This window comes from Electrophorus electricus, chromosome 17 (genome assembly GCF_013358815.1).
Source record: "Electrophorus electricus isolate fEleEle1 chromosome 17, fEleEle1.pri, whole genome shotgun sequence".
Lineage (NCBI taxonomy): Eukaryota > Metazoa > Chordata > Actinopteri > Gymnotiformes > Gymnotidae > Electrophorus > Electrophorus electricus.
In genome coordinates this window covers 11568010-11592475 of record NC_049551.1, presented here as the reverse complement: position 1 = coordinate 11592475, position 24466 = coordinate 11568010, and the positions used below count along the sequence as shown (strand labels likewise).

Below are 24466 nucleotides of genomic sequence, written 5' to 3'. Positions count from 1 at the left end.
GGACATGCGCGCGACCCCGGCGCGAAACGAAAGTGATTGCGGGTGCGCAAACAACAGCGGGGAGCGGGTTTAAGGATGGCGCTGCATTGCAAAAGGAAACGAATAAGTCACGAACTGACGACCTCACAAACGGCAAACAGTCAAACAACTTTGTCCTCTTTTACGAACTCGAACACTTTTAATCTGGGAAATGGCCTGAGAGAACGTTTCGTGAAAGGATCAATTCTCCGCATTAGTATGAAAAACTTCCTGTAAGTTTCTAGCTGGCCGCCTGTGTCTCGCAGGCTAACTAGCTGTCCGCTCTATTTAATTCATGGCCAGTTAGCTTAGCTAGGCAGTTTAGTTATGTGTTATCTAATGCTTCGAGTTCACATACAGGTTGTTTTTGGGTGGCAGCATGTAATTTAGCTACTGTTATTCCACACAACGACAGCTAGCTAGCTAATGTAGCTAAGGTATTTTTTGTAGCTATATGTTTATAGTTAGCTTGCTTGATAGCTAGCTAAGTAATCTAGCTTAGCTAGCTAGCTGGGATAGCTAATAATTGCTTTGTAGTGACGTTAATGATATGTCAGTAATCACACAAAATCTGTAGCTACATGTCAAGTAAAGCGAGCTCTTTCTACAGCACATATGACCACTCAGACGTTTTCCCAGGACCCAACTTAAACATGATCGTGGGAGCCAACGGTACAGGCAAGTCGAGCATCGTCTGTGCCATCTGTCTTGGGCTCGCAGGCAAGACAGCCATCCTGGGTAGAGGAGACAAGGCAAGTGTTACACATTACAGTGTGACCCGTTTATCGTAACACACAATTTCATTTATTTTGTTAGCACTGGAGAGTGAGTAATTTCACTCTAATTTTTGTGTTTTAGTTGTATGAATTTCATTAAGGTTCATGTTTTGATTTCACTTTGCTAGGTTGGTCTTTATGTTAAGAGAGGATGCGCTAAAGGCTCTGTAGAAATCGAGTTGTAAGTATTATGTGAAATATATGCGAAGTATTACCTGTATACAGGTTTTAAGTAGTAGATTCCTGGGAGTCACTTTAAACTGAGGAATTCTTTGTGTGCTGCTTATCTTGTCTCCAGATACAGGGCAGGTGGAAACCTGGTGATCAACAGAGAGATCCATGTTGAGAACAACCAGAGTGTGTGGATGATCAACAGTAAGCATGCCAGTCAGAAGGCTGTGGAGGAAACAGTGAAAGAGCTCCAGATTCAAGTTGGAAACTTGTGCCAGTTCCTGCCTCAGGTGATTGTTCCTTAAAGTAATAGACAGAAACTCCATAAGTCAAACTGGTCAGATGTATACAAAATGTTTGTTGGATAATAAGAAGTGTTACACTGTTACTGTACAATGCATTGTTTAGACTTTTAGTACCATTGTTCCTTAGTGTGCTGGTGGATGTATTTTTTGTTTATTTTTTTTTCCAATATTTTTTTTTCAATATTTCATTTGTATTTGTTGTGTTAAAAACAGCTTGCAACTGATTGGATCATTGTGTTCTGATCTTGTCACCAGTGTGTTCTGGGTAATCAGTCATTAGGAACCATGAATTACTTTTAAAAGGCTCTCCTCTGTTTACGCCACTCAACAGGAGAAGGTCGGCGAGTTTGCTAAGATGAGTAAGATCGAACTCCTTGAGGCCACTGAGAAGTCCGTCGGCCCGCCTGAAATGTATGAATTTCACTGTAAACTAAAGACTTTCCGCACCAAAGAGAGAGAGCTTGAGGTACATTTAAATTTTATCATGACAGTATAGTTTTATTGTGCAACTTGCTAGAGGACTTGTCAGTGGAGGAACATCTGAATGACCTTATTTAAATCTTTACTGCACTGCTATTGCATTACTGCGGTGCTCCCACTAACGAACAGTAGAACTGTGGCCTTAATTATCAACGTTTAGATGTAACTCAGTCAGCAAAAGCCCAAACCAGCTGTGTTCCAGCTTTACGCTGCTGGTGGACTGTCTAGTATTTCTCGTTGCGCTTTGGAGAGACCGGACAGTCTGCCCGGGAGCTTACCTTCTTTGGTGGACTTGACAGAATTCATGCAAAGAGAAGGCCAACTTTCTGGAGAAAGCCAGACAGAGGAATGAGCGCAACAAGCTGGATGTGGAACGTTACCACACAAAAAGGAGACACCTGGACAGAATCCAGATGTTGGAGAAGAAGAAGCCCTGGGTGGTCAGTGTCTGTCTGTGGGCTTAGGATAACTCTTATGTCGTCTGTCATCCTCATTTATTGTTGCCTTTGGAGGATTTTGTCTCCTTTTCTTTCTTTACCTAATACTTCTTAGCTAAAGACAAGTTAGTTCAGCCTCCCTACATTTTTCAGATTAATTGCACCATTAAATAATGCATGAGTATGTCAATGTATAGAAATTGTGAGCGTTCACAAAAATAATAAGTCCTTGTTCTTGGTTTAGGAGTATGAGACAGCTCGCAAAGAGCTAGAAGAAGTTAAGAAGCAGAGAGAGGAGATGAAAAAGACTGTGAAGTCACTGAAGGAAGTTCAAGCCCCCCTGCTGAGGAAGATACAGAACGTAGAAAGCCAGCTCATGCCTATTGAGAATGGGATGAAAGAAAAGGTCTACAAGAAGCACCTGCTCAATCCTAATGAATCACTGTAAAAGCCGTTAAAAACTCATTACCAACTGTGGTGTTTGTGTGTTTGTGTGTGTGTGTGTGTGTGTGTGTGTGTGTGTGTGTTTTCAGACTGCTAAAATCAGAGAAACATCACAGAAATGTAAACAAAAGCAAGACCAGCTGGATCGGAAATATAAGGAGGTATTTTTGTGGCTGTGGGATTATTACGAAAATAACTACACAATTAAGATCTATAATGAGTATGATGCCACTCTTAAATGGTGTATCATAGATGCATATATCAGTGTATTTTGCAGTGCATCTACCACCTGGAGTTTACCACAAGGCTTTATTAACTTCAACTAGTGCTGAATACAAGTACATTTGCATTTACCTTTTGTGACTTGGCAAGTGCCCTGGACAACAAAAACTTAGAAACATTGGAAGGCATGTTCTGGATTATGTAGTGCAGAGGTCTTCAATTCTCCATCTAGAATTCTGTTTCCAGTCCAGGATGTTATTATAACTTGTTGTTAATTGAATTTTTATTGTCACTGCTTTGTACCCGAGTCATAGGCAGAGGGAAGTTGGAAAATATATGTAGCATCTGGACCTGCAAGGCTGTGCTTGGAGTATCTGTTCTGTAACATGAATGACCTATAAGTGAGTGAGAAATCCAGGTGTGAAGTATGGATTTGAGCACCAGAGCTATCTAGTGGGTCATGCATCCATATTATGTCTTTTCTTTTTAGTACTTTAACATCATTAGGCAATCTTCATTAGCATATTGTTGATCACTGATAGTTTTGTAATGTGATGGATGTGCTTAACACCCAATACCAGTACTAGTTATCCTAGTGACGGGCGCATAGGTATTACAGCAGTGTGCACAATTTCACAACTTCTGACCAAGCAGCAACCTCTCCTTCATTTGCATTTAGTTAAGAAAACCTTCCAGACAAAGAATTTAATTGGCTAAATGGTGCAGCATTGTATTCGTCTCAAGACTATAAAGTGCATTGCATGTATTTTGCTTTTCCTAGTATGGATCATTGCAGCATGCCTTTTGCTATTGTTATTAGCAGTGCCATGTAGGTTTGTTTTTATGTCAACGGCATTTGGCTTGCTAGCACCTGCAGCGTTGGGCCTTTCTGTATCACACTCAGATCGATGACATTAAGCAGGCCCTGAGCCTGCAACAGACGGAGGAAGCAGACCGGAAGAAGCGCATCGCTAACACCCGCCGACTGATCCAGGACTTGCAGAGGGATCTGGACAGCCTGAGCAGCCATGCGGATGTCACGCCCAGGATTGAAGCAGTTAACGCAGAGCTCCGGACCATACAGGAGGAGAAAGCACAGCTGGACGGAGAGGGGCAAGACCTGCAGCGGGACAAAGACGAGGCTGTCGGCGAGTTGAGACGTACGAATGGCTGAACTCTGAACTGTTTAACACGGTCCAAAGTGTAATATAAAGAGGGAAACTTTTTGTTGTTGTGTGTATGGATTTGTGTGAGTTTTTCTCGGTGTGATGTAGGGTCTGTTGTGAGTTTTCCTTGTTATGTAGGGATTGGTGTGAGGTTTTGTTATTATGATCTAAACACTATTGTGAGGTTTTGTCGTTATGATGTAAGGACTCGGGTGAGGTTTTGTTGTTATGATGTAGGGACTGGTGTGATTTGACCAGTTTTCTGAACAGTTAGTCACACAATCAATATCCCTAAAAAAATGCAAAATCTTGAAACTTTTAAAGAATTTTGTCTGCTATTGGTGGTCCATATCATCACTATACATCAGTAAATATCTGTTTCCTACTCTCTTACTCTGAATGGCTGGAAGGTCTGCAGAATCGTAAGAGGAGCATGGAGGACATGATGAACAGGAAGGAGGAGAAGCTTCGCAACCGTTTCTGTGACACCTACGCAGCCCTGCAGTGGCTGAAGAACCACCGTGATCTCTTTGAGGGAAAAGTCTATGAGCCAATGATGCTGGTGGTGAGCTCTCTGCTGCCCAGCATGTTTCTCCACTCATCTCAGTGGGCAGTTTTTTTCTTGGTGTTGACAGATGGAATAGAGATACAAATGAACTGTCTGGGATCCCCAAGATCTGAACTGAGAGCAGTTAATTCAGAGCTCAACTGTTTGGTTTTGTAATTGGTTATGTCTTTCTCTAGATCAATGTGCGGGACCCACGAAATGCGAAATATATAGAGAGCCATATCCCTGTGAACGATCTGAGGGCCTTTGTGTTTGAGAAGCAGCAGGACATGGAGAAGTTCATGGCAGAGGTGAGGGCCTGTAGATGTCAGATATCCAAATGTCAACTGTCTGTGTGAATTCAGCCTTTTATAGCAAGTAACCCTTGGTAAGTCATGTTAATATGTCATTGTCCAACTGTCCCCTTACCTTTTAGGTGCGAGATAAACAGAAGCTAAGGGTTAACAGTGTCATTGCACCTGCAGAGTCCTGTGCTAATAGGCCACCATCACGACCTCTTGATTCTCTCAAGTAAGAGGCTTTTGTTTTGTTTCTCTTGTGTTATGTACATGGGAACATTCTTGTATTAAAAGTCATCATCTCCAGGGTTTTTACTGTACCCCTAAAAGGCTAAGCTGTGTTGTCATTGAATGAAGAGTTATGTGAATTAATTTAAAGTGCTATTTTGGAATTCTGAAGTAGAAATAATACTTCTAAACCATTTTTTTTGGTGTTTTAAGTACCATGTTCATGCTGCCCTGTCCTCACATATTGCCAGCATGTTCTTGGCATGCCATGCGGGGAGATGATTTTAAGGGTACTGAATATTTTCATTAGCCATTGAGTGTGACATGCAGGTTTCCCACATGAGTAACCTGCTCACTGAGTGACTCGGACCTCTAGGACACTGCTGAACATCAGAAAAGCAGCATCTTACCCGTCATTCTGAAACTCCACATTTCACTAAGCACGCAATGTTTCTTGAAGGCGCTTTGGGATTGTCTCCTACCTGCGCGAGCTGTTTGATGCCCCTGAAGCGGTCATGAGTTACCTGTGCTACCAGTACAGAATCAACGATGTACCTGTGGGCACAGAGAAGACTAAGAGCATGATAGAGATGGTATGTTCTAATTAATTTAACACATGGACTTTTATTTTATTACATTGTTTTTAAGAATAGGTTTTTAATGTTTGTTTAAGGTGAACTTTTGTTGAAACTTTGCAGGTGCGGTGTTCTTGCTGAAGCTCATTGTATTATTGTTGTCCCTCTCAGGTGATAAGAGAGTCACAGCTGAGGATGATCTACACAGCTGAAGAGAAGTACACAGTGAAGAAGTCCTCCTACTCCAGCAAAATCATCTCTAGCAACTCTGCCCTGCGCAACTCCCAGTTCCTCAGCATGACGATAGATGCAGATGAGAGACGGAAGCTGGAAGAGCAGCTCAATGTGAGTGATGGTCATCTCTGCATTGAAAGATCTCCTTGCTTTGTGAAAGGGAACTGCTTTGGCAGTGTATAATTCACTGAGCATTTACTTGATCAGTTTGTAGATACCACAGTATTGCCTATTCTGTTTGCTGCTCTGGCATATTCAGTTTATATTATGATGGCGTTGATCAATAAGCTGATAAATTGAATTAGGCCTCATTCACCGATCGATGTGACACTAAATGACATTGCTGTGCAGTGGGAATTACCCCCTCCTTATGTGAACTCTCACTAGAATGTTGACCAAGTTGACCAAATACCAAGTTGGTGGTGCTGACCTTTGACCTCTATAGGCAGCTCAGAAGCAGGTCCAGGTCTTTGATGCACGCATAAAAGTAAACCATGAGCAGCAAGTCAGACTGGATCGCCGTGACAATGAGCTCCGGGCTGAGAAGAAGCGTCTTTCTGAGCTGAAGGGCAAGAGAAGGCAGTTGGAGCAGAAAATCAGCACTAAGGAGGACAGGTATGTCTTGCACGCATTCACACAGAGACACACACACACACACACACACACACACACACACACACATGCTCAGCTCTGTGAGATCCAAAAGTATAAGTATAGTAAATACTCTAGGGCTTTGTTGTTGACTTTGCTTTTACTTCCCCTGCTTTGTACATAGTTATTTCATATAGTTTCTTTGTCATAAGTGTATTAAAAGTGCAAAAGCATTTTTGTCGAGCTAGTTAGGGTTTGCATTCTAGAGAACAGCAATACTAGATGCAAGAGTGCATATGTGCACATGCAAGCACACACACACACACACACACACACACACACACACCTACTATGAAGTACTAACCATTAGGTCATATCATATACATTACTACAGAGTGCTGACTTTATAAGGTTGCATCATATAGACTACTATAGAGTGGTAACTGTATTAGGTTGTCATATAGACAAATATACATTATACACTCAATTGTAAGTCAGTACCCACAACTGCTGGCACCACTATCGTACTCTAACATCCATATTCTGAGTGTACCGGAGCTCTGCATATGTGGTCAGACTTAATTGGATCCTTTTGTGAGTGACCTTGATTGGCAAGTGTCATCTGCATGCTGTTAGTTTACATTTACACTAAATGTAGACATGTAATAGCTGTTTCTGCCGATGCCTATGAACCTAAGTGTGAGGCAGATGGAGCAGAGCGGGATTGATCTCCTGAAAGCTGACGAGGAGGCCAAGGTCAAGATCTGTGCCGTGAATGACCAGAAGGTGGCGATAGTGGAGGACTTTGTGCATGCCATGAAGGTTTGTGTGCGCAGCACCCTCTTGCGTGCTTGTGCCTTCCCCCAACTCTGGCCTTGAGACACTAAGTGTTTGTTTGTGTGTGTGCGTGTGTGTGCGTGTGTGTGTGTGTGCGCGTGTGTGTGTGTGTGTGTGTGTGCATGCAGCTGAGGGCCAGGCTGAGCATGGAGAAAGTGTACCTGGCTCTTGAGGCAGCAGGTCTCACAGCAGAGAAGATCAGTATGGAGTCAGACTACAGAGAAAGGACAGCTGAGCTCAGGAGGGCAGAGGTCAGAGGTCACCAAGGTTTCAATGTAATGAGATATATACTTAGTCATCCCATTCCTCACAAACTATTTGTGTGTGTGTGTCTGTGTGTCTTTTCTCATCTGATTTAGCAAGTGTTTCTTGAGCTGGACCACAAGAAGACAAGTCTGTTGGAGACCTGCAAGAACATGATGAGGAGGGCCAGGGAGATCTGCAACATGAACCCAGGAGAAACTGTTGTACCAGAGATACTGCAGACGGTCAGATACATACATACACACATACATACATACATACATACATACATACATACATACATACATACATACATACATACATACATACACACGCACGCATACATGCACACTTGCACGTGCAGACACACAAATGCGATCTATCACAATCTCTCTTGTGCGGGCATGCACACACACACTGTCTCATGTACTGAGTGTGCTTCTGACCTTGTGCAGTAGATTTGTTACTGCAGTTTCTCCACACTCATGCGTGCGTGTCTATCTGACATCTGACCATGTGCAGAATTTCTCAGGGTTTGTGAGTACCCATGTGAGTGTGTGTGAATGTGCACCAGAGAGTGTGTGTGTGTGTGTGTGTGTGTGTGTGTGTGCATTTGGTCTAACTTGCATTTAGTACATGTGAGACCAAATCTACTCTACACTGTCAGAAGCACACCCTTTCATCTTGTCCTTGATGTGGTGGTTTGTGAGTCTCATGCTCAAAGATAGCCACCAGCTTATTTGACCCAGCGTTCTGGGAGTGCAGTTACATCACTGCATTACCTCTGTCATTGGACTGTCTGATATTGTAAATGTGTCAGGGTCTGACGCAGATTCTTACACTGTTAAAACTGGCTGCATGTCCACTGTGAGCAGTTCAGAGATGAGTGGCCTAGTTCTGTCACTGTGGTTATAGGGTGAGCATGGATTGCTTTTGAAGTCTTTCACTGTGAATCACTTATTGTGAGGGCTCACATGACTCCCTTTACAGCAGTTTAACATTGGACACTTCTGATGTACTTTAGTCAGTGTCGTAATGTTTTATGGTAAACCTACTTAATGTTGGGAGTTATGTAGTGAAGGAGAACTTTACCATTATCTTAATTAAAGCTTATGCTTTCAAATTATTGTAGAAAGTGTTGTATAAGCGAAGAGTAGTTACAAATGTTCATCAACATATGTGATTTTAAAATGCCTCTGATTTCACATTAAGATTGGTGATATGGACTTGTATTGATATGCTGATCATTTATACCTGCCAATAATTTTCGTCTAGTTCACCTTTAATTTATTCTCCAAACATCTGTGGTGATCCATGACACCATATAGTTTCATTTTATACGTATTCCCAACATCAGTGTTAATGTATTAATAAATAATTATATATAACAGATGTGGCTGAAAGAAACAAATTCTTCTTGTTTCGTCAGGTTCTGTTGTATGTATTGTGTTTAACATATTGCCTGGTATACTTAAAATTTGAGTCAGCTGGTAACTAACTGCAGTTGTAATTTCATGACATCTTGGGAAGGTTATTCCAACTTTTCCAACAGTGTAAACGTTTAATATCAATCTTCATCCATTATCATTCGCTTTTCATTATTATTTTGTATTAATGCTGTTGTTGTTGTTGTTGTATACACACACACATTTTCATCATTTATTTATATTTCATTCACATATTCATTAATTTCCTCATTTTTCTCTTCAGGCTTTTAGCGAGTTGCCGAACACTCTAGAAGATATTGATGCCATGTTAAGTGAAGAGAAGGCCAGAGCTGACTGTATCACTGGCCTCAGTGAAACGGTGAGACACACACACACGAGCTGACTGTATCACTGGCCTCAGTCAAATGGTGAGACACACACACAAGCTGATTTTATTACTGACCCCAGTGAAATGGTGACACACACACACGAGCTGACCGTGACACACACACATACACAGAGATGCGATGTATTCGTTTGGCCTCCTGCTGGCAGGTGGTGGAGGAGTATAACCGACGTGAACAGGAAATAAAGACCATGGAAAAAGAGCTGGAGGAGAAGACAAACACCCTGACTACCTACAGGCAGAACATCTCTGAGGCATGGCTCTTACTTTATACTTGAACACTAGGCCAAAGGCCAAAAATGTGTCTAAATGTGCCATGTGTACATGTGTGACAGGCAAAAGAGAGGTGGCTGATCCCCTTGAAGCAGCTGGTTGAGCAGATTAATATGAAGTTCAGTGATTTCTTCCGCTCCATGCACTGTGCTGGGGAGGTTGACCTGCACTCAGAGAACCCGGTGAGTTCTGGGGTCTGACAGACAGTGGAGCACAGTAGAGCCTCTGGGTCTGTTATTTTGACTATTGTTGAATCTATTTTTTATGGAAACTAAGAGCAGTGGTCTTAAGGAAAGCATTGAAGACTACTATTAAAAAGATATTGAAATATTGAAAAGCCTTGTGAAGATAAATGATCTTGTTACAAAGCCTAGCACCTTTGCAGTAAGGTTTATCAGTATTGCCTTCCCAAATCAGTAAACAAACAACATTGGCATGTGGGGCTGTTGTGAGCACAGGAAGAGTATGACCGGTATGGGATCCGGATCCGGGTGAAGTTCCGCAGCAGCACGCAACTGCATGAGCTGACGCCACACCACCAGAGTGGAGGTGAGCGCAGTGTCTCCACAATGCTCTACCTCATGGCCCTGCAGGAGCTTAACCGCTGCCCCTTCAGGGTGGTGGACGAGATCAACCAGGTACACACGCAACTCACTTCACTCCATGGTAGGTGTGTGTGGGTGTTTATTTATTTCTCATGCATATAAAACATAATTTTAGGGCATGGACCCAGTGAATGAGAGGAGAGTCTTTGACATTGTGGTTAAGACAGCCTGCAACGGATCCACATCACAGTACTTCTTCATCACACCAAAGGTAGGCTCTCCCTAAACACAATGTGGAGTGTGTATATGAAGGTGGGCTCTCCTAAAACACTTGAGTATGTATGTGATGCAATTCACTTCTGCAATGGTTTGCATGTTCTCCCAGCTTCTGCAGAATTTGAGCTATGCAGATGAGATGACCATTCTGTGTGTCCACAATGGCCCCTACATGCTTCCGCCACATGAATGGAATGAGAAGGCTTTTATTAGACGCAGCAAATACAGGTCCATCCAATAACCCCATTACACTGGTTCAGTTTATCTATGCACATGTTATCACTATAATCATAGCAAATCCCCAGTATCAAACCAAGTACTATTTTTCTTAATTTTGTTCTGAGAACCTATTTATAATTTACAAAGTACTTTATTTGTACATTACAGATGTTTTTAAAGGTTTGTTAAATACTGTTGAGCAGTAAATAAAGAAATAACGAACACAATTGCCACTGTAGTTATGATGCATGTGATATCCTTGTCTACATGCCAGGGTCAACTCCAGTGAGCTAAAACTTCCCCTACACTTCTGTAACACAAATCTTTTCTTTAACTATAACAAAAAGTTGGCCATGTTAAACATTAAAAGGCAAAAAAAAATAAAAAAAACCACAATGCAATACACATTGTAATTTTTTAAGAGATATAAAGGATGGTAGTCATTCTTCTATAAAGTATTGTCCCTTTCTAAAAAAAAAAAACACACTGGACAACCTGCATTATATCTCTGTACATAATTTTATTTACATGATACAATTTCGCAGTAATGTTGAGTAACAAGAGTAAATGGGTAATACATAATAAATATAAAGATGGTTTGTTTGTACAAATTTGCATAACTAAAACTCAAACAGATGGATAGTTTTACCGTGTAAACAGATCCCTACATAACAGGAACAGCAATTTGCAGCCAGACCAGGAAAACGGGCTGAAGACAAAGTCATGGGGTGCTTGAACAGCATGGGCACCGACAGACATAACACTCCTGCATCCCCTCCACACCAGTGGCTCAATAAGAAACATGATACATTTTTCAAAACGTGAAGAAATACCATGACACACTCATTCCACTTAACACACAAAAAATATAGATCAACAAAAAGCAACATTCATTACACAAGTTCATTGTTAGAGGACCATCTTAAAAAGATGCCAACTTAAAAAAAAAAAAAAAGGACTCAGCTAATGTACACAGTAGTTATTTCACTAACCATGCAATATACTTAGAACCCTTCTCACCAAAACAGCACAACTCAATCTGAGCCTGCTTTCAGAAAAGATGCCATATAAATCTATGGGACAGGTGCCTAAACACTGGTGTGACTCAAGCCTATTCTGGTTTATTATGATTGGGAGAAACCTACGTAGCAGTTAACATTTATTTGTTTACCACAACAATCAATGTCACACTGAAACAACCTGAAACTGATCTGGCCACTCGATCTGGACAGAGTGTTGGACCTTTCTGTAGATTATAACCCCCACCCCAAGGAGCATGGAGACACTTCTGGTCCTGATAATTGGACTTCTGAGGGCTTGCGCAGGTAAGCTACCGCAGTAAAGGCCAACTAAATAGCTGGGAGACAACAGCTCATTTTAAAATGTAAAATCTTTAACCCACAGGAAAAGGGGACACCCCCACCCCCTTTTGCTACATGAGCCAGCCATGCACTGCTCCCTTGATGGTGCTCAGGTGAGAGCAATAACAGTCATCTGAAGTCCAACAGACTGCCACGGGTCCATCTGCCACAGTGTAACGAATGGACTGAGACACAATCACAAAGTAAACCTGGACAACTACAAAAGACCCTCAGCTTTTTCAACACAAGAATGACTTTACCCAGAATCAGATAAGATGTAAGATCTCTGAGTCTGTAACCCAATTAAACTATTCTTTCCCCACCCCCTTTTAAACTGAAGCTCATCCAAAGACAAGGGGAAAAAAAGGTGAAAACAGGAAAAAAAAAAGAAATCACTCATGCACTGGCTGAAAAACACCCCCCCCACTTAAAAAATTAGTCCTTTAGATCGCAGGTCAATCACGAGTCCTTTCCCCCCTTGATGATCTAGAATCCAGGGTCAACGGTGAAAGAAAGAGGGGGGATCTATATTCTCTGGATCTTGTCAGCGACCACTACAGGATTCTCTTTTCGGATCTTGGCAGCAGCTTCAGCTTTATAATCGTAGGGGCAGTTGTGCTTGTCTGAGTAGCGGTGCAGTCCACAGAACAGATTTCCACAGCGACAGTCGAACCCTAAGGAAAACATGACACCACGCACAACAATAAACACCCAAGATGCAAGTTCATGGTTGTAATGGTACGAATGGGACGAGCAGCTCTGGCTCACCTGTGAGGCCGACTTTCTTACGACACATGAAGCACCGGTTCTTCTTCGGTTTGGGGACTTCGGGAGCTTGGGTCTCCTCGACCACGGCTGTGCTAGCCGATGAAGTAGAACCCGTTGGCTGAGTTACAACTGGCAAGACAAAAGAAACCCACAATTACTAAATCATATACACATCTTACACTAGTGATGCACAGAAAAACTTCAGCTGAAATGACTGATACCCAGTTTTCAGCCAAAAGAGAAAAATGACCAAGACATTTGACACAAAAGCCACGAAAAGCCATTTCAAAGTTTCTCTTAACGACAATATACATGAATAGGAGCGAATTCGCATTATGAAAACTATTCTAACCCATGTTTATTTCACAGTTGCCACCTTTCTGGAGGAACATGCCTACTAACCTGGTTTGTGAGTTTCTACTTTAGACGATGGGGCTTCCTCCTTACAGGAGATGCTCATCTCGGTCATCTGCTGTGTAACAGGAAGGGCTGCAGCAGCTCCACTGGATGAGTCAACTTCACTTGCAGAACTGTTTAGACTGGCCTCAATAATCTGGATAGCAGAGGCCTCTGAGGTAGGACTACTCGTTGCACTGCTAGAACCTGAAAAGCAAAGCCCATCTGAACAATGATTAATTGAATACAGTTCAGGAGAGGCAGAGCTAGATGAATCACTACATGCAAACAGGAAATCAGTCACAGAACAGGACATTCTCTGTAAGCAGAAATGAAAATGCTGAGACCCAAGACAAACAAGAATTTCTTACCCATGGTGCTAAGAGGACTCACACCTCCATTGTTCTGTCTTGTCAGGTGCTCCTTATAACACACAGAACACATGCCATTGGTCCTGGGGTTGCCATAGAAGCCACAGCCGGTAGTGCAGAGCATGGGCACTGGGCTTTGGTTGGTCTCCTGGGCCATCTCTGAATCTGGACCACCACAAAGTCAAAGTGAAACCTCAATATTTTGTAAAACATGTTTGGGATCTCATGAAACCTCTCCTAAAAAGATGACTTAATCGAACCATGTAGTGAAAATGGTCAATGTCTCTGCAAATACCGTTAAAGGAGAACTGACGGAGAATTAGACATGACTTTACACGGGCCTATGGCTAGAGAGGCGAGAACATTTGGCTGGGAGTTGGAACATTCTGTTCAACTGGGACTGTCATATTTTTAACAAATAAACAAGACAACATGACTGAAACCCCAAGTGTGTCAAGTACTGTTTTATTATTTAGGAGGGGCGGCGGACCAATCGAGACAAAAGGAAAAGCATTTCGACATATTTACGTGGAAGAGCGTCACGGGTTTTCCCCAGAAAGCACAGTGCTAAAGCGGCATCACGTGCAAGCCCGGCGACGGCCGCACTCGTGGTCGCAGCAGACTCGCGCGGAGCGGGATACTAGCTTCAGATCGTCACGAGGGTGCTGACCGAGGAAAAGCGCGCACACAAGCAAACACCCCTGCGCTCGTGCAGGCGCTATTTATACCCCAGCTTGCCTCGACTGTGACTCGATTACATCACAGAACCCTAGCACGAGCCTGTCTGTGCGTCGCCCCTCCTTCCTTTATGGGTACGAAGCAGGACACCAGTTGTTATTTTGATAAAGCCAAAAATGGCCATGTCCTACTGACAGTCTGGCAGGGCTTGGTGCTCCAAGCATCTGACACTCACTACCCACCTTGGTGGAAAATCGGTGGAAAAATAAAGCCCCGGTGTTCCACTACTGACGACAAATATTAAAACATGTAGCAAAACAGCTACACTACTACTTATAAGCGACGTGCTCACTGTAGCTAGTTAACAAATAAAGTTATCTAGCTAACGAAATGAAGAGAGTATTGTTTAGAAAACCACGACCTTGTACCTTGGGCGTGAATAAACAGTAAAAACATACCCGAATCTGGGACTAAAGTGCTAGAAAACATCCATCTCAACAAAAAAAAGCTAGCTACCAAACCAGGTGATCCATTTAGCGATTTCCAGCTAGCCGGTTTTCATGTAGATGGATTAACGTTTACTGTCGTTAATAGCCTCACGGTTCTTGGTTCCACAGCCAAATACATCTCTGTATTAAGTATGACGCCCGACCGAGAATGATCACTTTGTCGATTATACGTAACACGTTTCACCAGCAATACATTATTCGCCACATAGTAGAATATCTCGGGTCGACGAGACAAGAGGCCTCACCAGATCTTTTAACGCCAAATCCACTGAGTCATGCTAACTCGAGCAATGCTAACAACTAACCTGGGATAGATGGGTGCTTCCTACTGACACTTCAATTAGTGAAATCCAAATAATACACAAGGAATTAAACGCCAATTCTGATGGTTTCCGCGCGTCAAATTACTGATGTACGATTAGCTAATAAACTGGAGAATGGCGAGCAAGGCCATGGTTGTCTGAACGAGGGCTTTGTCTTTCCTTTGTTCCAGACATAACGCCACTCTACATTCTCGTTATCAAAAGAGCAAACGGTTGATGTAAACTACTGCATACAATATTTACATCTTAGCTTTTCAAAACTACAGTCGACAGCGTGGCGTATGGACTGAGCATCCCCCCAGTAGTTCTCGACTACCAGCCACGCTAGCCCCCAAACACTGTCTACGGTTACAACAAATTTGTAGTCAATTTATGATCAGTGGTACTGCTAGTTACGGTTTTTTTTAAGAGAGAGTGGCGAAACCAAGCTTCTTAAACCAATTCTACACGTGAGCATTAGATCTGTTTTTTATGCTGACTACCAGACAGCATGCTAGCAACAACTCTGGGTCTGTAACCCAGATGCTAGCTAACCATCTAGACGATGCCCGAGTCAGGTTAACACCGAAAATGCCGCGTGTAGCTGTAGATCCATAGCTACATAGTGGGTTGATTTCATTTTAGAAGTGTTATTTTATATGTACATACCTAGTTAGTTATGCGTGGAATAAACTGGTGAACAAATAAGTCGGGTAGCGAGCACAGCTAGCCTAGCTAGAATACTGCCTGCTATTTTACCATAAAAGGTTAGCAAACGCTAGCTAGCCAACTCAATTTAACGAGGAATTAGCCAGCCTAGATAACTCTCTTACTTCTAATCATAAATTTGCCATACCATCAACCTTTGCTGCCAGGTTTACTTATATAACTACCTGGCTATCCGAGCCAGCTCACTGCACAGCTAATCGGCGAGTTGTTTTTACGCAACTCCATCATAAAACACCCAGTAAAATCGTCTGTGGAAAAGTCTCGTTACGTTTCAACTTTAGTTGGCTACGTCTGGCTAATCAGTCGGCTAAATTTGTGAATAGAAACATTTTTGAAGAAGACAGGCAGCTAATTAGTTAGCATAGCTGCTTAGTCTGTAATATGTGGCTCATCTTACCTTTTTAAATGCAACAATACGAAGAAAAGATGTGTCCGTTTAAAGCTTTATGAAGAAATCCCAGATATTCTCCTTTTGTGTCCGCCGACCAATCAGGCAGCTAAGCTTAACTAAGCGGCACCAGCTCTGCTCGTAGTCTGTTTCCAGGCGCGAGTTGTTTGTTGCTTTCTTTAGTTCAAAAAAGGCGTGGCTTACGACGTCATGGACATGAATAATACGTGTAGGCGGAGGAAGCGATATGGGTTGGAACTATCTTATCGTACAAAAACGATGTACAACTAGCGAGTTATCTGACCAAAGCATTTCAAACATGCTGGATGCGATTGTGCAAAGTTTCTATCGCGCAGGATAAATGTCAGCTTTTTAGGCAAACACGGCTACATTTAATCATACAATTTATTGCCGGTTGCCCAATAACTCAATAGGCGCAGTACACATGATAGCACAGGTTACCTATGGTTTATATTCGTTTGTTTCTATCCAGTCTGGTTTCTCCGGGACTGTATTTGGCCAGAGCCCTTAAATGCCATTCCGATAATTTCATCCTGGAACAGCCAGAGCTCTGCTGTTTTAAGCCTATTTAACTACAGTAAACCTGCGATAACAACTAGGTTTACCTAGTTACAACTATTATTATCTTAAATACTGTCGTATATAAAGATATTTGACACAAAACTACATATGTTTTATTCATTCTATTTTAGACGATATATTTCCTCTTTCAAATATGCGCCGTACCGTGTGTCTAAGTGCAATACACATTCTTCACAATAACTGGTAATGTCCATGTTTTCAAACTGTTTCCTGTTTTCTTCAGATTGTTCGTCCGTTCTCACCGAAGTCAACTTCCAGGTGTTCAGTGTTGTATGTTCATCACGTTTCTTCGTCGCTTTACATTTATTTATTTTCGGATATTTATTATTGTAAGGAAATAAATGAATAAATGCTTTTATCTTAGGGTCCAGGATTATCTCTACTGCATAGATTGCATTGCACTGTTAGTTTTGGAATTAAATATTTACATTTACGGCATTTAGCTGACGCTATTTATCCAAAGCGACTTACAAATATGACTCAACACAACTTGAACAATTGAAGGTTAAGGGCCTTTTTCAGGGGCCCAACAGTGGCAACCTGGCAGTGGTGGGGCTTGATTTGGCAACCTGACAGTGGTGGGGCTTGATTTGGCAACCTACCGATACAAGACGAGTACATTAACCACGGTACATCATATTAAATGTAATATAGTAACCACTATTTTTTTTCTTACTTTAATTTTGCAATGATAACTTGCTATGTGATGGTGTTCTGCAGTCCAACCCTTCCTATTTATTTTCTCCAAGGTTAATTATAGCGGGAGAACTTGATACGAAGACACGGTGATCGTATGTAAGACACCAGTCTGTTCCTGTTTTATATCTAGCACATAGCACTGGACCTAGTAATAAACAGATTACTAGAAAACACCCAGGCAAAATGTTTTCTAGTAACTGTGTACACAGCACTACCACATTGCGCAAATTCGATGTCCGTTCTTAATGTTAATGTCACTTTACTAATTCTTGTTAATATTTCATTAACTTGCCCTGGTCAGTGTCGCCGTTTTGATTATGCACGTAGTAGCACTGTAGATAGCTCGTACATGAAAATTATTCATTAGTTGTTCTGAATCTATCTTCCATCGTGGCGCAGCTTGCTTTGTAATGGGCAAACGTAACTACGTTATTGACACACCGATGTTTCGGTTTTATAAGCTGGTCTGGGAAAACTGAGTGGACCACCAAGTCTGTTTATTTGAAAAAGGAAACCGTCTTAGCCACTTACCAGTATGCCATAAGAAGTCTCTGGCTAGGACCAGGCTTACTACATCAGTAGTGTAAAACCCAATGTTCTAAATGTTGTTAATGTTAAAACTTTCAAGTGGTAAAACTGGCATGGTCATCTTACAGGTACATAAACATTCAGTACATAAACATTTACACCAAAATAGAATTAATAAGAAAAAAAACAATCTTAAAGACCATTAGTTTATTTCTTATTTTCCACAGGATACCATGGAACCTAAAATTATATACAAAATCTGGAATGTAGAATAAATGCATACCAATCATGTTTGTAGCTGCTTCCAGAGAAATCTTTGAAATAGCTATACATTAAAAATGGTTCCAATTTATTGCTGGTTTTCATAAACTAAGGTCACTAATGCCATAGCTAACTCATACTGTTTAAAAAGTATTTACATGTTGATTAGTAATCTCTAAAAGAACAGTTTGCTAAATAAATAGACAAACATGGGAGAATTCCAAAAAAGACAATTTTTTGATGTGGCAAAAAAAAAAAAAAAGATTGTTGTTACATTTTGTCAGTTTTCATCAGTGATGTTAAAAGGATTGACAATCAAGGTCTTCAACTGATTTGTGACGAAATGTAAAAACAGTGCTCATAAACTGCATCTTAACATTGTTTCAGCAAAGTCATTCATGTCTTTAAAAGTTGGGTAAACAGACCACATTGAGGAAACCATTATGAGAGAACAAAAGCTGCAAGACTCATTTAAATCCAGGTCAATGTCTCTATCTGAAACTAGCATTCAAACTAAACCAGGTGTGGAGAAGTGTTGCTTAGTTCTAAAATTTCAATAGACTGATGGGTTTATTGTGTATTATCAGTGTAGGTGAAGATTATAGCCAAAATAATCTAGAGAGTGATTTCATGCAAGTAATTCACACAGTACAACAATCAATAGTTCGTGGTACATATAGGCATGTGTACAAAAAGAGGTTTTTGAGCCTTTCACTGTGACAGTTACAAAAATGTTAATATGGATTGCTTACATTTCTACATCCTTCAAACCTTTCTGCTACTGAGGATGGGTAAACATGTGAAACCCCAGTCCAGAAGCCTGGAACACAATTAATAATGCCAAATTAGCATGGGGTTTTAATAATGCCAAGTCAGCATGGGGTTTTGGAACCTGTGATGCAGTCATGGGGGGTTGGTGGTGGATTAGCCATTCTGCTTTGCTGTATCCAGAACATCTTTGCAAAATATTCAAAATGCATTTTCCTGTTTTCTTTTCTAAAATTTGTAGAATATAAAATGCTCTATCACAATTAATGAGTACTAAAAGAGATTTATCTTTTTTACTTAAAGAATGCAGCACTCTGAAAAAATAAGAATAAGAATAGAACGTCTTGCTGTTGCTCTCTTGACCACAGTCCCATAGTATGCATGAAAGGTCAGTGAAAATGTGCGCATCAGTGGCTATTGCTCTGAGTCACAAAGGGGACACCTTTTCCCATTTTAAATAGCTCAGTTTCTACTGGCACATGACAGGTCCAGCCCCCTGCCCCTATCAACCTCCCATAAAGCTCATCATCTGAACTCTAAAAGAAGAAAGGTTTTTGCATTATGCTCAGGAGGATAATCACAAAGGCTAACCATTTTGATTCCACCAAGCTCAGCCTTAAATTAGAAACCCTTTCCATATGTCAACATAATGGCAGTTCAGAGATGGGTAGGAAGCCCTTTAGTTTTAGGCCCAGCATCCACAAAATGGGGAGTGCTGATCTCAGATCAGATTCATCCCAGTTAAACTGCTCTGTACAGAAGACCAACTCAGACATTTCCTTCTTAAACAAAGACAATTTGTGAATAGGTTCGAGAGGAATGGAGATGCTGGGCAAGCTCAGCGCAGCAAGGCCTGAGAAGCTTCATTCCAGCACTTCTCCAGTGCGCTCGGTTCCTCATGAGCTTTGGTTAACCTAGCTTGAACACTGTTCATGTGAGGCCAGCTAAGGATGGTCTCAGCCCCTGCATTTTTATCTCTTCCATGATTCTCATAGAGGTTCTTCACCAGTTGTTTTCCAGTCCATGTCAGATATAAAGGAGGTTCTCCAGCACACGTCCTAGATGTCAGCATCTTGTCCAAGGTAGAGGTGTCTATACACAAGTGGAGAGTGGGTCCCACTGTCCATGAGGACTGAATTTGTGGGGGTGCGAGATGTCTTGTTTCTAAGCAAACTAAGGACCCACAGAAAAGCTTGAGTCTACAGAAGACTCAGAGAAGTTGAAAAGACTACAGTGGAAAGCAGCATTTGCTAAGAACACTGTGGATATGTTGTAGACATTAAGTCTACCATTCAGGCAAAATGAAAATCTCCATGGCGCACACTTGTTCTACATTCAAAATCCACAGTAAGCACATAGCTTTGACCTCCAGATAAAAAAAAAATCTCACACAGTCAGAGAAGTGGTTTGTAAAACTCTCTTAAATAAGAAAAGAGAGGAAAGGTCAAATATGATTTTAAAATAAAAATAAAAGACCTACTGATGTCAGCAGACAGGGAGCACTGCCCCCCCAGTAACAGCAATAGTTAAATGTTTCACTAATTATTGTGTGGTGAATGACTCAAAAAATAAAACCATCTGAAAGTTTGTACAAAAAACAAAAACCACAACCCTAAATTAGTTTTCTTATGCATGTTGGACTACACCAACAGGCGATCCCACAGTGAAGGCTTCTTTTTTATGTTTGCTTTAAACACGCATGCTTCCAGAAACTGTCCCCTGTCCACTTGCCACAGTGGTTTTGCCCTGTTTTCATCAAAGCTTTATGATCCTTCCATGAAAAGCAGTTCAATATTCTATACATAAATCTGGCTTCTCCATGTACAAAAATAAAGGCATTCAGAGTTCCACAGGGTCTCTACACTGCCATGTCTCTGATGATGATCAGGTCCACAGTGTTGGGGAAGTTCTTCAGGAGGGATACGGCATTGCCGTGATCAATGTTCATGAAGCTGTACCCATTTGCCTGCAACGTGGTTGAGGTTAGTGAGCTGATTCCAGTTAGATGATATCACAATAATTAGTGGAGCTGTTAACTCAGTGAATCACAGGTGGGAGATACCTGGATAATCTTGTCTCCAGGTTGGAGAAGTTTTGAAGCAGGTCCCTCAGGTTGAACCCTTGTCACAAATATGCCCTATAGAAATGAATAATTTATTAACTCAGATTACATTTACATACACAGAGCGCGCGCGAGAGAAGGGGATATGTCCAAGTAAATTAAAGAATCTTGTAACCCCTGTTTAGCCAAAACCTGTCATGAATTTAAACAGAGCATGCGAGAGGCCTACATTATCATCAGGGCGGAAGGGATTCCCTCGGCCTCCCACACCTCCAGATATGCTGAAGCCCAGCTCCGGGTTCTTCTCAATCTTTATGTGCATCTGAAAACACCCCGGCAGTGACATTGCCTCACAATTGCAAAAAGCAATGGTGAAGAAAAGCAGGCACACTACACAAATAGACCAATACACAAATATACCAACACCCTGTTAAAATACCAGCTGGTTGGAATTTATACTGATGGCCAGAAACACCTTTTTTTTAAGCATGTATGAACTGGTAGTCACCCAGGATGGACCACTAACGCAACAGATGGGGGACAACTCTCTTAGCCAGCTGGTCCAATTGGGAGCCCTACACACAAATAGTCTCCTAATATCAAGGTGCAGAATGAGATGTGAAACTCTGGTTTTCCCCTGCTGTGCCTACCTCCTGGGACAGAGGCTCGTGAGAGTGGCAGGATGGGCCCGGAGGTTGCTGGGAAACTTTAAGCATCAGGTAGTCGATGAGCTGCTCTCGGGAGGGGTGGCGTGCCATTGGGGCCCGCACTGGAGGGGGGCACATCTGCCCGTTCATCAAAGGCACCTGCAGACACAACTGAGACTCTCAGAGATCACCAGAGGGTGAATGGAAGCCCAGGGTTCAACGATTTACAGTGAACCAAAAGGCAGGGCCAGTGTGCCCAAACACTGGGCTGGTGGGACACACCCGTTTCATTTATATCTTCTTCATTGTGACAGACTGTGAACTTTAACACTAACAATGAGACAATGGATAATGGCAACTAATTTCATGAAGTGATGGGACAAATTGCAATATAAATATGTGTATAAAAGCTCACCTTGGACTGAACACAAACAAGGACAAATGAATGAAAGATAAGCAGTTATCATTAAGAATGACAAAAACAATGAATGTCATTAAGAATGACAATAAAACCAAAAGATGCCACTTTTAGATACAATTTTTGTACACTTTATTCCATGGCGCTGGTCCAGGAGAGACCTAAGACCTATTCTGACCTATTCTGAGAGGCAGCATTATAGAATGCAGAATCTGACTCATGATATATATATATATATAAATAAAATTATACATTTGTAATACTGAATCATCTGACTCAGCATTATATATTTATAATATTGAATCCTCTAACATTGTATATTTATTTCATCTGGGGTTGATGTGGTAATACTGAATTCTCATTATTATATATTTGTAATACTGAATCTATTGAATCCTCTGACTCATCATTATATATTTACTGCCTCTGGGTTTGGTGCGGTCATACTGCATCCACTGACTCAGGTGTTGCCAAAGAGCCTCCACAATTACGCTACTGAACTGTGAATCTTCCATGAAACTATATGCCTCCATGATATATATGTATATTTATATCACACACACACACACACACACACACACACACACACACACACACACACACACTTGTGCTCATAAGTTTACTTGGCAGAATTTGTGATTTTTTCAGAGAATAATAATGATAATACAACAACTTTTCTTTTGTTCCTGTTTAGTGGTTGGGTTTAGCCATTTATTATCTATTGATTTTGCCCTTTTTAAAATCATAATGACAATAGAAACTACCCAAATGACCCTGATCAAAAGTTTACATACCCTGGAAGTTTTGGCATAATAACATACACACAAGTTGACACACAGGTTTAAATGGCTACTAAAGGTAACCATCCTCATCTGTGATCTGTTTGCTTGTCAATCACTGTGTGTGTATAAAGAATCAGTAAGTTACTGGGCTCCTGACAGACCCCTGCACGAGACATAGGGAAAGCAAAAGAATTATCAAAGGATCTGCGGGAGAAGATAGTTGAACAATATAAAACAGGAAAAGGATATAAAAAGATATCCAAGGAATTGAGAATGCCAATCAGCAGTGTTCAAACTCTAATTAAGAAGTGGAAAATGAGGGATTCTGTTGAAACCAAGCCAAGGTCCGGTAGACCAACAAAGATTTCAGCTACAATTGCTAGGAAAATTGTTTGGGATGCAAAGAAAAACCCACAAACAACATCAGCTGACATACAGGACTCTGAAAAATAGTGGTGGTCGTTTCAAGATGCACAATAAGGAGGCACTTGAAGAAAAATGGGCTGCATGGTCGAGTCGCCAGAAGAAAGCGCTTACTACGCCAATGCCACAAAGCAGCCCGCTCACAATATGCCAAACAGCACAGAGACAAGCCTCAAGATTTCTGGAACAAAGTTATTTGGAGTGATGAGACCAAAATTTAACTTTTTGGCCACAGCCATAAATGCTACATTTGAAGAGGAGTCAACAACAAGGCCTATGATGAAAAGCACACCATCCCTACTGAAAAAAACACAGATGGGGATCGCTGATGTTTTGGGGATTTGTGAGCTACGCAGGTAAAAGTAACTTGGTTAAAATTGATGGCAGGATGAATGCAGCATTTTATCAAAAAATACTGGAGTAAACTTTGCACTCATCAGCCCAGAAGCTGCACATGGGATGCACTTGGATGTTCCAACATGACAATGATCCAAAACACAAGGCCAAGTCGACCCGTCATTGGCTACAGCAGAAAAAAAGTGAAGGTTCTGGAGTGGCCATCTCAGTCTCCTGACCCCAATATCACTGACCACATTGGGGAGATCTCAAACGTGCAGTTCATGCAAGACAGCCCAAGAATTTACAGGAACTGGAGGCATTTTGCCAAGAAGAATGGGCAGCTTTACCATCTGGGAAAATAAAGTGCCTCAAAAGACCACAAAAGACTTCAAGCTGTCATTGATGTTAAAGGAGGCAATGCACGGTATTAAGGACAAGGGATGTAAACTTTGGATCAGGGTTAATTATTTCTGTTGTCATTATGATTTTCAAAAAGGCAACCATGAATAAACGTTGTTGTATTATTATTATTCTCTGAAAAAATATTTTAAAAAATCACAAATTCGATTAAAAATTGTACACAGTACACAGAAGTACACAGGGTTTCAGAGAAACAGGACGCAAAGTTCTCCTCAACACTTTGTATTTTGTAAATACACTGTTTATTTTCTCAATGTTTCTCAGCCTGCACAGCTGATGAAGGACCGAAACATCC

General features: G+C 41.4%; 3 protein-coding genes across 5 annotated transcripts in view; 1 reads left to right on the top strand and 2 right to left on the bottom strand.

The window, feature by feature from the left end:
* The first annotated feature begins 53 nt into the window (after positions 1–53).
* Positions 54–11579, top strand: smc5 (structural maintenance of chromosomes 5). Of its 2 annotated transcripts, none has more exons than XR_003410504.2 (24): positions 54–251; positions 629–770; positions 923–975; positions 1093–1255; positions 1602–1736; positions 2050–2190; positions 2432–2593; positions 2721–2792; positions 3758–4013; positions 4430–4584; positions 4764–4877; positions 5003–5097; positions 5554–5686; positions 5840–6013; positions 6348–6517; positions 7192–7315; positions 7459–7581; positions 7690–7818; positions 9284–9379; positions 9556–9660; positions 9742–9861; positions 10138–10228; positions 10400–10495; positions 10610–10702. XR_003410504.2 is itself a non-coding variant. In XM_027008356.2 (24 exons), exons 1-24 carry the CDS (start codon positions 76–78, stop codon positions 10739–10741), a joined length of 3246 nt encoding a protein of 1081 aa, XP_026864157.1. In that variant the 5' UTR covers positions 54–75; the 3' UTR covers positions 10742–11579. The 2 variants fall into 2 exon arrangements, 1 of the variants encoding a protein (XP_026864157.1); XM_027008356.2 differs by having other exon boundaries at positions 10138–10317; positions 10610–11579.
* Positions 11580–11652: 73 nt separating this feature from the next.
* zfand5b (zinc finger, AN1-type domain 5b) lies at positions 11653–16385 on the bottom strand. The gene is made up of 5 exons (XM_027008088.2): positions 16231–16385; positions 13616–13780; positions 13251–13451; positions 12849–12977; positions 11653–12754 (listed from the first exon to the last, which is right to left on the bottom strand). The coding sequence occupies exons 2-5, from the start codon at positions 13770–13772 to the stop codon at positions 12606–12608; spliced, it is 636 nt and encodes a 211-aa protein (XP_026863889.1). The 5' UTR covers positions 13773–13780; positions 16231–16385; the 3' UTR covers positions 11653–12605.
* Positions 16386–18238: 1853 nt separating this feature from the next.
* The window catches only part of erbin (erbb2 interacting protein), a 68100-nt gene continuing 61872 nt past the window's right edge, over positions 18239–24466 (bottom strand). For both annotated transcript variants that reach the window (XM_027007412.2, XM_027007406.2), the window contains 4 exons: positions 21793–21948; positions 21372–21464; positions 21143–21217; positions 18239–21046 (listed from right to left, as the gene is read on the bottom strand). In XM_027007412.2, coding sequence (XP_026863213.2) covers positions 20939–21046; positions 21143–21217; positions 21372–21464; positions 21793–21948 — 432 coding nt within the window. In that variant the 3' untranslated portion in view covers positions 18239–20938. The remainder of the gene's footprint in view (positions 21047–21142; positions 21218–21371; positions 21465–21792; positions 21949–24466) is intronic.

What these genes read in the sequence shown, in the direction of transcription:
- smc5 (XM_027008356.2), top strand. Translation starts at nt 76, where the DNA reads ATGGCGCTGCATTGCAAAAGGAAACGAATAAGTCACGAACTGACGACC. An exon ending in AGAAGAAGAAGCCCTGGGTG is followed by an intron (nt 2,191 to 2,431) that starts GTCAGTGTCTGT and finishes TTCTTGGTTTAG; the next exon opens with GAGTATGAGACAGCTCGCAA. An exon ending in AGAATGGGATGAAAGAAAAG is followed by an intron (nt 2,594 to 2,720) that starts GTCTACAAGAAG and finishes GTGTGTTTTCAG; the next exon opens with ACTGCTAAAATCAGAGAAAC.
- zfand5b (XM_027008088.2), bottom strand. Translation starts at nt 13,772, where the DNA reads ATGGCCCAGGAGACCAACCAAAGCCCAGTGCCCATGCTCTGCACTACC. An exon ending in GAGTCCTCTTAGCACCATGG is followed by an intron (nt 13,452 to 13,615) that starts GTAAGAAATTCT and finishes TTTGCTTTTCAG; the next exon opens with GTTCTAGCAGTGCAACGAGT. An exon ending in AGTAGAAACTCACAAACCAG is followed by an intron (nt 12,978 to 13,250) that starts GTTAGTAGGCAT and finishes TTGTCTTGCCAG; the next exon opens with TTGTAACTCAGCCAACGGGT.